This window comes from Protobothrops mucrosquamatus, unplaced genomic scaffold (genome assembly GCF_001527695.2).
Source record: "Protobothrops mucrosquamatus isolate PMUCROS unplaced genomic scaffold, P.Mucros_1.0 scaffold240, whole genome shotgun sequence".
Classification (NCBI taxonomy): Eukaryota; Metazoa; Chordata; class Lepidosauria; order Squamata; family Viperidae; genus Protobothrops; species Protobothrops mucrosquamatus.
In genome coordinates, this window is record NW_015386590.1 from 158,624 (window position 1) to 172,194 (window position 13,571).

Sequence of the window (13,571 nt, forward strand, 5' to 3'; positions counted from 1 at the left end):
ATACAAACACTATCCCCAATAAAAACCAATTAAAAACAAATATTTACCGCTGTGTTACCATTAAAATTCTAATTAAAATTGTCCCTATTTAAAATTCTCCCTAGGCCAGACCCGCTTGCTGAAAAAGCCATGTCTTGAGGGCGCGGCGAAAAGATAGGAGATCCGGAATCGTCCGGATCTCGGGGGGTAGTTCGTTCCAATGAATGATTCATTTTCACAATAATCTTGACAGACTTCTTAACAAGGAAAATATGTGGGCATGGAATGATGAAAGTACACCATAATTAAAGAAGAAAAAAGGGCAATGGAAGAATATCTGAAGAAGAAGCACTAAAACTAGTATATCATCAAGGCTTACTGAGTATTGGAATGACCATTTTTCACACTTAGGATTGTTGCAGCAACTCTGTGGTCAGGTGATCAAGATTGCTTGGCAACTGACATATTTATGACAATTGCAGTGTCCCAGAGGCATGTGATCCTCTTTTGTGACCTTTTGAGAAGCAAAGTCAATGGGAAGCCAGATTCACTTAACAACCATGTTACTAACTTAACAACTGCAGTGATTCTTTTAACTACTGTGGCGAGAAAGGTCATAAAATGGGGCAAAACTCACTTAACAAATGTCTCACCCCAAAAAATTTTGGGCTCAGTTGTGGTTGTAAGTCGAGGAATATACGCCAGTTGCACCCCTTTCTGGATCTGGACGCCCTACGCACGGTCACTCAAGCCCTCGTTGTTTCCTGCCTGGACTATTGCAATGCTCTCTACATGGGGCTCCCCTTGAGGTGCACCTGGAGGCTCCAACTAGTTCAGAATGCGGCCACGTGGGGGATTTTGGGGGCCTCTAGATACTCCCATGTAACACCTTTCCTGCGCGAGCTGCACTGGCTGCCGGTGGCCTTCCGGGTGCGCTTCAAGGTGTTAGTAACAACTTTTAAAGCGCTCCATGGCAATGGACCTAGGTATTTGCAAGACCGCCTCCTACCAAATATCTCCCTTCAACCAGTCCGCTCCCACAGAGAGGGCCTCCTTAGGGTGCCGTCGGCCAGTCAATGCCAGCTGGCGAACCCCAGGGGGAGAGCCTTCTCTGTGGCAGCTCCTGCCCTCTGGAATGACCTACCCCCCAACCTACGTACAACTACGGACCTGCGCCTCTTCCGCCGAGCCTTGAAAACCCATCTATTCCATGCGGCCGGCCTGGCGTAGTTTTGATTGGGCTTGCTAGGGGTTTTATATGGGGTATTTTAGAGCAGGCTTTTTATTCAATATTTATTGTGATTTTTATTATTGCCTGTTCACCGCCCTGAGTCCCGTAAGGGAGATAGGGCGGTATATAAATTTAAATAATAAATAAATAAATAAATAAATAAATAAATAAATAAATAAATAAATAAATAAACCTCCAGATTTCTTCTGTTAAAAGAAATAGCCAGACTGATAGAGTTTTTGTGCAAAAGGACAAAATCAATATGTTCATTGCCTATAGCTGAAGGAAAGGAGTAGTTTAAGAGTTTAAAATTAGTTTAAAAGGTTCAGTCACTGTTCTTTGCCATAAAAGTAAATTATCCGGTCAACTAGCCAAGGCAACTCACAAGCCATCATCATATAAGTGTTAAAGTTAAGCAACTAGTAAACACTGAGATGGGCTGAACAGTAAAACTAAGACTTTCTCTCACAAGATTCTGTAGGAGCATTGGGCAACCAATGATTAATTGATTTAAGAACAAGCTTATCAATCATTGAATTATATTCAATATTCCCAAACCTTCCCTCCATAGTATTTTACACTTTCTTTTTTTGGAGCACTGTGCACCACTACTGCTTTCTGCATTCCAGAATTCCAGACAAGACTTTGGACTGGAACTTTACTTAGGATTTTGAATTTATTCAAGAAAAGATACAGACCATTTTGAATTAAATTCAGGCTTTGTCAGGATCAAGAATATAGCCCTACAATTACATTAGGTTAGTGTGCCTTAAGGTGGCCACAGTAGTAAAAATGTTTAACCACTTGTTTCTTGTTAAGTGGTTGGAGGAATTTACACTGGAATATAAATTAGAAGTTTGTAGTTCTGAGCAAAAAGTCTATGTATATGGAAGTAGATGGATGGATGGATGGATGGATGGATGGATGGATGGATGGATGGATGGATGGATGGATGGATAGTAATGATAGATAGATAGATAGATAGATAGATAGATAGATAGATAGATAGATAGATAGATAGATAGATAGATAGATAGATAGATATGAGTGCAATTCAGAAATAAGCCTCCATTTGGTTATCAATGACAGACACTCACAGATACAAAACTTTTATTATACACATTAGAAAACTACAACATTACATTACTTTTTGACATAATTGCCATTCAAATTGAGGCACTTGTCATAACGTCGTACAAGGTTTGAAATTCTTTAGTAGTAATTGCACAGCACCAAATCTGGGCTATAGGGCGGATGATCAAAACATCCCAATGGAACTGCTTCAAAAGTTCTTGGGTGCTTCTAGCAGTATGCGGGCAAGCATTATTGTGAACCAACACCACATTGGAAGTGGTGCCATAGAAAATCCTGCCAAATGTGAAGATGCTAAAGGAGCACTGCTAGTGAAGTTCATGGAGGGTGGTTCGACCATCAATTCAGAACTTTACTGTGAAACATTACGAAAAAATCAGATGAGTCATGAATAACAAGCATCGGGGCATGCTGACTCCCGGTGTGGTGTTGGTTCATGATAATGCTCACCTGCACACTGCTAGACGCACCCAAGAACTTTTGAAGCAATTCCATTGGGATGTTTATGATCCCATTCCCTCCCATAACCAAGATTTGGCACCGAATGACTACTACTAAGGAATTTCAAACCTTGTAAGATGTTATGACAAGTGCCTCAATTTGAATGGCAACTGTTGAAAAGTAATGTGATGTTGTAGTTTTCTAATGTGTATAATAAAATTCTGTATCTGTGTCTGTCATTGATTACTAAAATGAGGTTTATTTCCAAATTGCTCTCATAGTTGGATAGAAATATCTCTCTTTGTTTAAACCCAAGAGATATGCAAAAGGAAATCAATATAGAATAAAAGAGTTTAAAAAGGTCAACTAGAATGATCCAGGGTTCTTCATACAGGGAAAACATCAAACAATTGCAATATATTAGATGAATGTAATGTAATCATTTTTATGAAATAATGAACAAAACAATACAGAGATATTTTTTTTTTCAGTCTGGTACTATTAGAAGTTGAGGCTATGCCATCAAAATATTGCCCGTGGATTCAGAATTAACAGAAAATATTTCATACTGCCACATATACTTTACTTATTTTTAAATTTATGGTACCAAAATAGTTGATAGACAGTGATACAGTTTGGATACTTTTAAAGAAAATTAAGAAATAAAAATAAGTAAATAACCATCTGTACAGGTGATAGACCTGTATTTTCTTGCTTAATAACTTTATCAACTAATAATACTGGCCTGACATATATTTAATAAAACTATGTTAGATTTTAAAAAGTGCATCACTTCTCTGGCTCACCAGCAATTCTTCTGTTGACTTATATTGGTTAAGAAACAAATATTTTGCTAGACTTGGTGAATATTGAATCTGATCCATCAAATATGTATACTATCAGTGTTTCAATGCTGATATAGATATACTAAGAACTACCTGAAATTATGATGTTACATCCATCCAGACTACCAATAATACTGATTTCATATTCTGAAACATTAAAAACTGTAGGTATAGTTGGGGTATATCAACCAAAATAAAGATTGATCATAATTTCCTGGTGGGTATGCATTTGCTTTCTTATAATATATAAAATGATTATTCAGTTCAAAAGCATTCATGGTGAATGAACAAATTTGAATAACACATTTCCCCCTGATTGATTTCTGGACACTATATTTTAATGTGCATTTAATTAATGAGATGAAGTTTATGAAAAACTGCTTGTGATAAACTTCTTTATTATGTTATTTATGTACCGAAGGATAAGCAAATGCTCACTAAGAACATTTGAAGCCCCTGAAACTTATTATTTCAAGTCTGGGTGGTATTTCAACAGTTCTGCTTTTTTTTTTAATGATGCCTAGAAAATCTGTTAGCTTGTGGTTTGTCCTTGAGAAAACAGATTTATCATGTGGTTCAGTATTGGTTGCCTAAACTACCGTACTTCCTTTCATGGCTGAATTGCTGAAAGTGTATTTTGTGTAACGTGAACACAGGCATTTCAATAAACAGTAATTTAGAATGTCAAACGACTGTGTGCCTGCCTATCTGATTTCATGCTGGTTGCCGTTAGAATGATTTAGCTATACAAAAGGTATAGCTGCCACATTACATCCAGTGTGCTTATATGGAAAAAGGGATTCAATATCAGAAACTGGTCATCTCCATTACTGATATCACTGACATGTAAATGCTATGTACTCTGATCTATGGAATTTTCCAGTTATTGCCAGGGGCTTCTCATATATCTATAAACTGGGAGATGAGGGGGCTAGTTAGAGCCTATACTGCATCTCTTCTCCAGTTAACTCTCATCCAAAAAAAGCAAACCTGTCCTTCTCCAACATGATTGGATGGAAAATTCACCAATGGGTTATCTTAACCTTCCTGCTCCACGTGATCATATTGAGAATAGGCGTTCAGGTAAACAACGCCCTCTCTCTTGATGTTTGCCTACCGATGCAATACAATAATTTCAGATGTTCCTAGAAGTTTACAACACAAGGGAACATAGAGAGCTTCCAAACATCAAAAGCAAATTCTAGTTCCGTGATGGCGAACCTATGACGCGCGTGCCACAGGTGGCACGCAGAGCCCTCTCTGTGGGCACGTGTGCCATCACCCCAGTCCTAGGCCTTCAGCTGGGTTTTATAAAACCTTTTCGCTTTAGGCCTCCGCCACCGTGTGCAAAAAAAAAAAGGTTCAATCAATTTCATCTTCTCGCGGGGAAAAAAAGATCTCGCAAAGTTGGAAATGATTGATTGAACTTTTTAGTCCCACCCAGTCTGCCATTACCACCACAGCCACGCCCACCCAATGGGTGACGCCCACCCAAGTTTCAGGTTGTAGTTTGGGCACTCGGTCTCTAAAAGGTTTGCCATCACTGTTCTAGTTCATCTAGCCTAGCATTAACAGCAATTGTCAAGAATAGGTTTTTCCAGCTACACTTGGACTTGCCAAGGACTGAACCTGGGACCTTCTGCATGAATGTCACATGTTCTATTATGCTATAGTCCAGTGATGGTGAACCTTTTAGAGACCAAGTGCCCAAAAACTGGCCCCGCCCCCGCTCCACCCCCTGCCCTGCCCCCGTTCCACTCTCTGCCCCGCCCCCACTCCACCCCACCCTGCCTAGCCGCAGGGCCACTCACCGCCTCCAGGGCCCGCCATAGATCGCCATGCAGCCCAGCAGCACCATGGCGGCCATGCCCTCTGCCCACCCCTGCAGCATCAACTGTGTGTGTTGGGGCATGAGGGCAGTCTTGTTTATGCTGCCTGGCTGCATGTCCTTGGCTGCGCTGCTCCGTGTGGGCCACACTCAGGGCGACTCTCCTCCAGGGAGGCTACTGGTGAGGAAAGGGTCACAGGTGGAGGCAAGGCTGGGGCAATGGCACGTGTGCCCATAGAGAGGACTCCGAGTGCCGCCTCTGGCACCCGTGCCATAGGTTCGCCACCACTGTTATAGTCTCTTGTCAAAATACCCAGAAATGTCAAAACTTCTTAATGGCAATGCTACTTCTTTATGAACATGAAAATCAAGACAACTGATACCCTCTGCCTATCAAAAATACCAACTGTGAAAATTAGCTGTGCAAATAATCTTTCCTTTGTTTCCACCTGCTTGTATTGGTAGAACCTTTAATAACAGTCCATTTCAGACTTAAACTAGAGCTTGGGTCTGTCAAATCAATAATTATCTTTGGTTACTAAAATATATAAAGTTGTTCATCCTTAAGGAACCCCCTTCCTGGCAAGCAGAGAAACCCAAGCCACTTGTCATAGATTCTGGCAGTGCATATTTGCACAATTTCTTGTGTTTCAAATGCAAACAAAATGTCATTCCCTTTTTTCAGATACAGATACGCTATGGCTTTATGTCATTATGGCAAGTATACCTCTAAGCATCCAAGAATATCCAACGACTGTAAGTAGCTTTGACAGTACAGGGCTTCAGAGATTCTGTCCTGAAAACAGTATTTATTATTTTAAGTTACTATGAAGATATATAATATCAGGATTATTAAAACTGTTAACAGTTCATTTTTATTGCCTGGATTCATACAACATAGCTAGATTAGGCTGACCTGTGGTTGGAGAGGTTATGGTTCAATGAGTTGTGAGAATCCAGCTATTCTTGTGTGTACCAGGTCATCACATCAATGCATAACACAGGGGTCTTAAAACTTGGCCCTTTTATGACTTGTGGACTTCAACTCCCAGAATTCCTCAGCCAGGCATGCTGGCTGAGGAATTCTGTAAGTTGAAGTCCACAAGTCATAAAAGGGCCAAGTTTGAAGACCTGGCATAACATGATTCATTTTGATATAGAACAGTGATTCTATAACTGTAATTTGAACATATACTGGGGGTAATAGAGCAATTTGTAATTGCTTATTTCTGAGATAAGGGTGCAATTTGGGGTTGTGGAGGCAATTGTATAAGAGGGTTTTTTGGGGGAGGGTTAATTACATTATTTGAGACCAGGCAAAGGGGTAATGGGGTCAAACAATTTAGATTTAGATTGTTACAATAACTGTCCTTCATTAACTTGGGTTTGAGACTTAGTGTGTTATGTGCATTTGGATGATACATTCCTACAGGTTTTCCTTAAATTTACTTTTTTGGGTTCTATAACTTACCATTTCGTTTCACTTACCCATATAGATTGTGGAGGCAGATTTTTTTTAATATCAAAGACAATGACAGATTGCTATGTGACATTGCATTTTACAATTTAGCTAAGAATCATTTAGTGATGGAAATTCCAGCACCATTATTATCATTAAGAGAACAATTTTCCAGCTCCTCTTTTTTTACTTGTCCAAATTCTTTATTTTTCCTTTTATGATTTTCTTTAATTCATAAACTGTTGCATTTGCTTGGAATTAACCATCATTAACTATAATCCAGTTTTCCTGTTTAAATTTAATTTTCAAAGCCTTGTAAATAAAAAAAAAAACCAGTGGCTAATTATTAGCAATATGGATAAAACAGTAAGCTACGGTGGTTAAAGCAAACACTAGAAATAGAAGAGAATTTCTGTAAATTATGCATGTGCATAATTCTCAGCATGTGCTACAACTCAATGATGTTGGATTTACATAGTGTGTTTACTATCACAGATGAATGTACTGATTTACAACACATGCTTTTTCAAAAGGATGAACCTGTATCTCCTTAGATTCAGATGTTTGAAAGCTTTAAGAGAAAATAAAATGCTGCTGTTAGACCACTCTGGCTTCCAAAATCTGAATGTGAAACATATATACCTAATTGTTACTATGAATAAACATGGTTATATTAAACAGTGATTTCAGTGGTTTACTGCTAAATGACAATAATTCCTAAGACTATACAATTTCTGATACGTTTCCATTTGACTATTAATGATGAACGAAAACAATATGGTAATCAATAGGGTGGACAAAAGTAGATACTGCTGACAACCTGGAGCAGTTCAAGTAATAAACTTGAAAGGATTTATTACTGTTTTAAATTCTCCAAACAGCCTGGAGAGCACAATTGATTACTGAAAAGTGAGTTAGTTCTCAGTTGCCTTTTAACATTCTTCTACATTTATATGATGATAAATTATGCTTACCAACTGCAGACTTTTCAGGAACATTGGCTGTATAAATATCCTTGGTAAATTTGGGCTCATTGTCATTGATATCATGGATTTTAATGATAAATTCCGATTCTGGTTCCACCTGTCTTCCAGTATTTCGATCTATAGCCTTGGCACGTAACACATACAGAGACCTTTCTTCTCTGTCCAGCCGTTTTGCTGCATGAATATCTCCTGTGTTTTCATCTATAACGAATACACTGCCAGCTCCATCTCCTGTTAATATGTATTTTAAATTTCCATCTCCTTTATCTTGGTCAGTGTGTAGCTTTTAAGAGAATAAAAAAGAAAGAGACAGACAGAGAGATTTTTATAAATAGATGCATTGTTATTAAAGACAATCTATTTTAGCAGATATGAGTAGGACTTCATAAATCTTTTCTGTAATTGAGGTCAGCAGTGGTTATCATCATTTCATTGATGGAGAAATAAAATGACAAAACTTAAGATTTTGGTCACATAGACAAAATACTTTAGCAAATGGATAAAGGACAAAGAAAAGGATAGAGGGTAAGATTATTGCAGTAAAACTAAAGAGTGATGGCAAATGTAAAATAGTTTCTTTCTCAGTTTAACTTGTACCAAGTTTTTAAACAGAAAACCATACTATTGATAGCAATTAGTAACCTTTCTACTCTTTAAGTATATTGTCAATAGCTGTATTGTTTTTTTCCCCAGAATCATTATGTGTGTGAAGGTGTTTCTTTTTAAATGAGGTGAAGTGTTTCTTTTTAAATAAGTAATAAATAAAACAAAACCTAACAATAAAAAAAACTTGCCTACTTAAAATCAAATATATAAAATCTAGGCCGGAAGCCTGCTAAAAATTTTGAAATGTATCTCTCATAACACAGTGCAAGTTGCCTTTTGAAGCCCTCAAATGTAAAGGTCTCTTGGATATGGAGAACTAAGCAATAATAGTAATAAGGAGATGAGATTTATAACAAGATTTAGTGTGTGTTTATTCTTTTATATACACATGCATAAATGGCCTCATCTAATATTATTTATCAATGGTGAAAGAAATAATTATTACTGAAATCTATATACAAGTAGTCCTTGACTTACAACATTTGTTTAACAATCTTTTGAAGTTACAACAGTGCTGAAAACAATGATTTATAACCAGGCCTTCTATCTAAACCATTGCATCTTTTTCAGGTCAAATGATCAGAATTTGGGTACTTGGGACTGGCATGTATTTAAAACAGTTGCAGCATTCTGGGGTCATGGGATTGCCATTGCAATCTTCCTAAGAGATTTCCAACAAGCAAAGTCAAAGGAAAAAGCTGTATTCAGTTAACAACTGCATGATTTGGTTAATCACTGCAGCAAAAAAAGGTAGTAAAATCAGGTGTGACTCACTTTAAGAACTGCATAATGATGGAAGTTTCAGGCCCAATTCTGGTCATAAGTCAAGGTCTATCTGTAATAGATTTTATTTAGTTTTGAATTCCTTTCAACATGGCTTGCAACAATCAAAGTCCACAGGAACGGTCAAAACCGCCAAGGTTTCGGGGACAATCTCACAATTCAAACTCCACCCCTTTTGTATGCAATAATGTGTGCACAAAAGAGTTATGGTTTGAATGTTGAGATCATTTTTCTATCTTGCCTCTTTTGGTCTTCCCACCTCTCTCCTTCTCCCCATTCATCACTTATAGGGACCTTTCAACCTCTTAGGCAGGTGAGGACCTTTAGAAAAATGAGAACTTACTGTGAATACTTTTTACAAAATGGCAGCTAGAAGAGCCTTGCTACTAATGAATTTTATAAAACACTACCTCCAGGCCACAAAAGATAACAGATAAGATAAGATAACCTTTATTGACAGTTTTTCTGTGAACACACTGGCACACATTAAAAGATGAAATTCTGATGCTTACTCTCAAAAGAAAATAAATATATAACCATACAAATACATGCACACACATATAGACATGCTATATAAATATATACATACTGTATGTACACAATATATATATATATATATATATATATATATATATATATATATATATATATATATATATATATATATATATACACACACATACATACATACAATATATATACACATACATACATACATACATGTATATACATATGTTTATTAATCACAGCCCATTTTGAATACATAGTGGAGAAAAAAGAGTCAAAAAACAGTTAACATAAGTATTTGTCCATTTGGAAAGGAAAGAGCAAAAACTAAAGTTTAACCTAAACCAAAATCCAAAGTTAGTACAAAAAACATTTTACAGCTTCATACTGGGGATATGTGTATGGTTTAATTCTTGTCTTCAGTAAAGATTCTAATCTTGTTGAGCTAACTCAATGAATCTTTTGCTGCATCAAGAATTGATGCTAAGCTGGGAAGGATCAAAATTTGATCATGAATCTTGATACTACCTAACACCCATCCTCTCTCTTCAATAATCCCAACTCCATGTGATGCTCTGTACCACTTCAGCCAGTTTTATGGTGAAGTGTGAATTATCTCTGAAAAAGCATGGAACTAAAGAGGTGGGAGTCCCAGGCAAGGAGCATGGGGTTGTCATGGGAGGGTAAGGGATGCCACAGGTAGGCACTATGAAACACAGGCAGATCAGTGGAGGCTGTGGGCAGGTCGGAGAGAGTCTAGGGGAAGGTAGCAGTAGTTGAGGTCAGCTTGGCCTGGGCCTGGGAGGGGCAGCAGAAACTGTACGTTGGCAAGGGTGGTGCTGCAGTTGTGCACTATGGATAATGGGAGGGTGTAAAGGGGATGATACACAGCATGAGATCCTTGGGATCTCAGACTCCATAGTGGGTTTCTTGGGAAAAAAGAAGAAGCAAGATCAAGTTACTGGAGTGACTTATGACCTTTGCTGCCAGCTTTCTAACTGATTTTGCTTGTGGGAAGCCAGTAGAGAGTATTGCAAATGGTGATCACATGACTGGGGTTTGGTGCAATATCATAGTTATGATTTAGATACCTAAGAAGCCAGATTGTGAGCATGTGACTGCAGGGATACTCTGATGGCTGAAACTTCAGGGACTGGTCATAAAACATTTATTTTCAGTACCACTGTAACTTTGCACACTCTCTCTGAGCAAATGGACATAAGCTGACACCTACCTGTACAGGTAGTCCTCAACTTACAATGGCAATTGACCCCAAAATTTATGTTGCTAAGTGAGATATTTGTTAAATGAGTTTTGCCCCATTTTACAACCTTTTTTTACAAGAGTTGCTCAGTGAATCAGTGCAGTTGTTAACTTAGTAACACGGTAGTTAAGTGAACTGACTTGCCCATTGACTTTGTTTGTCAGAAGATCACAAAAAGTGATCACACAATCCCAGGAAAGTGCAACCATCATGAATACGAGCCAATTGCCAAGCATCAGAATTTATTTATTTTTTTGTAACTTCTATAATAATTTTATTGGATCATCAAAATATAAAATACAAAGAGAAATTCAAAAAAGTAATAGAAAACTAGGAGGATTGGGAGGAAAGAGAAAAAATTGTGTAAAGAGAGAAAAGAAAAGAAAAAGGCACCAATTTCCAACTCTCTTTAGCACAGTAGAAGATAGCAACATTACAACCACAACTTTTTATTTTTACACAACAGTATGCATAAGCCATTTCTATATCAATAAACCTATCTAATTAGCAAAGACAAAATAATTTTTTTTTTTATTGCAAGCACAAAATCCGAAGCAATTTCAAAATAGAAACAAGGTTAGATATATTCTCTTCTTTGGATAAAAGAATCAATTTGACCATCTCTGCTTCTCTTTGCTGTGGGGAATAATATATACTTCTGTTGACTCATTAATCTTTATCATAATTCATATTAAGGAAATCCCCTATATTATTTCAATTTTCTTAATCCTAAAGGGAGAAAACACTTTTTCTAGTTTAGATATTTTACTAACTTTAAACTATACTCAAGTAGTATATATAAAGGGGGGAAGGACCTCTTCATTTTAACCCCAGAACCCAAAACACAAAACTACATTAGAGCTTTCTCGGCATTACATAAAAAGACAGAATTCATGCATTTACAAACTCATTTTATATATATAAAGCTACCTTAAATCTTTCTTTCAATGCATATATCAAACTTATAAAAAACCATCCTAACCAATGAGATCATTAAATTTAAGCCACTCCCTCTAGCTTGTCTTCATAGAATGACTTCTTTTTCTTCTCGGTGTGTGTGTGTGTCTATCAAGTCTCTTTTCTTCAAGAAGTTCTCAGCTTTATTTATATCCATGAAAACAATATCCCAAGATTGTCCTGTTGGAAATTGTAGATTAACTTGGAGCAAATCCTCGTAGAATGAAGTTTCCTTCTCTAAGGTGTCTATCATATCTTTTTTTCTCAAAGAGTTCTTGACCTTGTTGGTATCCATGAGGAAAAAATTCCAAACTTGACCTCTTAAGAGTTGTGAGTTTGCTTGACACTCTTGTTTCAGTTGCACTGGGAATTTTGATTACGTGACCATGGGGATGCTGCAATGGTTGAAAGTATGAAAAATGGTCATAAGTCATTTTTTTCAGTGCTGTTGTATCTTTCAACAGTCACTAAATGAATTAATGTAAGTCCAGGACTACTTGTACATTTATTTGATGCACTTGGAAGTTGTATATTTATTGTCAGAGTCAGAGTATTCTGAGTTTATAGTTTAATATATTTCATTATGTTCCCTCACATAAAGGGATTGTTTTGTTAAAAGAGCATATGAAGAAACAGGCATTATTAGATTGAAAGAAATTTTTATTTCCTCTGAAACCTTGAGATTCTCTATTCCCTTGCAAATTTCTGTCACAGCTGCTATCTAAGAGCTATGATGGAAAAAGTCATCTGCAATATTTGATATTTCAGCTAAAAACTATTCTGAAATTTGCCCTCAGTTGGTTTTCTTCCCTCAGAAAGAAGACTTTGTTTTTCTACCATATTCTCAGAGTCCCAAGAGTTAAATTTTAATTCCTCTTAATGCTGTTCTGAAGTTTATTTTATTGTTGAATGCAGTAGAGGGAGCTAATGCAGATACTGTTGCTCTCTGTTGAACAATTTTTCATTATTCTGAAGTCTGTGCAGCTGCTCGCAATTCCTAATTGTAAAAAAAAAAAAATCCTTATGATGGCACAAGGAAGGCATCAGGCCATTGGTGAGATGATTGCATATTCTAAAAGAGGACATTCATGTCAGTCAAACTCTTTCCTTCTTATCAGAAGCAATTTTGATGAAATCTAACTGAATAAGACAGTCTGAGAATAAGACAGTCTGAGAATTTCTGCTCTGGGCAGCAGGTTGGATTAGAAGACCACCAAGGTCCTAAGATTTCACTTTCTATTAATTCCTATTTAACATCTAGAGGATTGGGATCATCTATCAACACACGGTTTATTATAATCAGTATACTGATGATACACATCTTTACATCTGTACCTCAGACTACGTAGATTGCCAGATATACTGTGTTGGATTCACCCAAGTGAGGGGACATTATTGCTTCTTTCTGGTAATTTACTCAAAATGTGGGGGTCAAACTGGACAGCAATGCTTGAGCTAACACAAGTTAAAAAAATACTACTTTCAATGTGAAGCAGGAAAATATGGGAAGAGGTTGCATTTGCAGCAGACTGTTAATTACTGGAGCCACTAATGTCCTTCAAAAATCGCTAGCAGCCAATACTCACAACTGGG

The 13,571-nt window shown here is 37.1% G+C and overlaps 1 protein-coding gene across 2 annotated transcripts in view; it reads right to left on the bottom strand.

Moving 5' to 3' along the window:
• CDH9 (cadherin 9) overlaps positions 1–13,571 on the bottom strand; it is a 99,838-nt gene that overhangs the window by 64,071 nt on the left and 22,196 nt on the right. For both annotated transcript variants that reach the window (XM_015814349.1, XM_029283819.1), the window contains exon 2: positions 7,850–8,144. In XM_015814349.1, the coding sequence (XP_015669835.1) occupies positions 7,850–8,144 (295 nt within the window). The remainder of the gene's footprint in view (positions 1–7,849; positions 8,145–13,571) is intronic.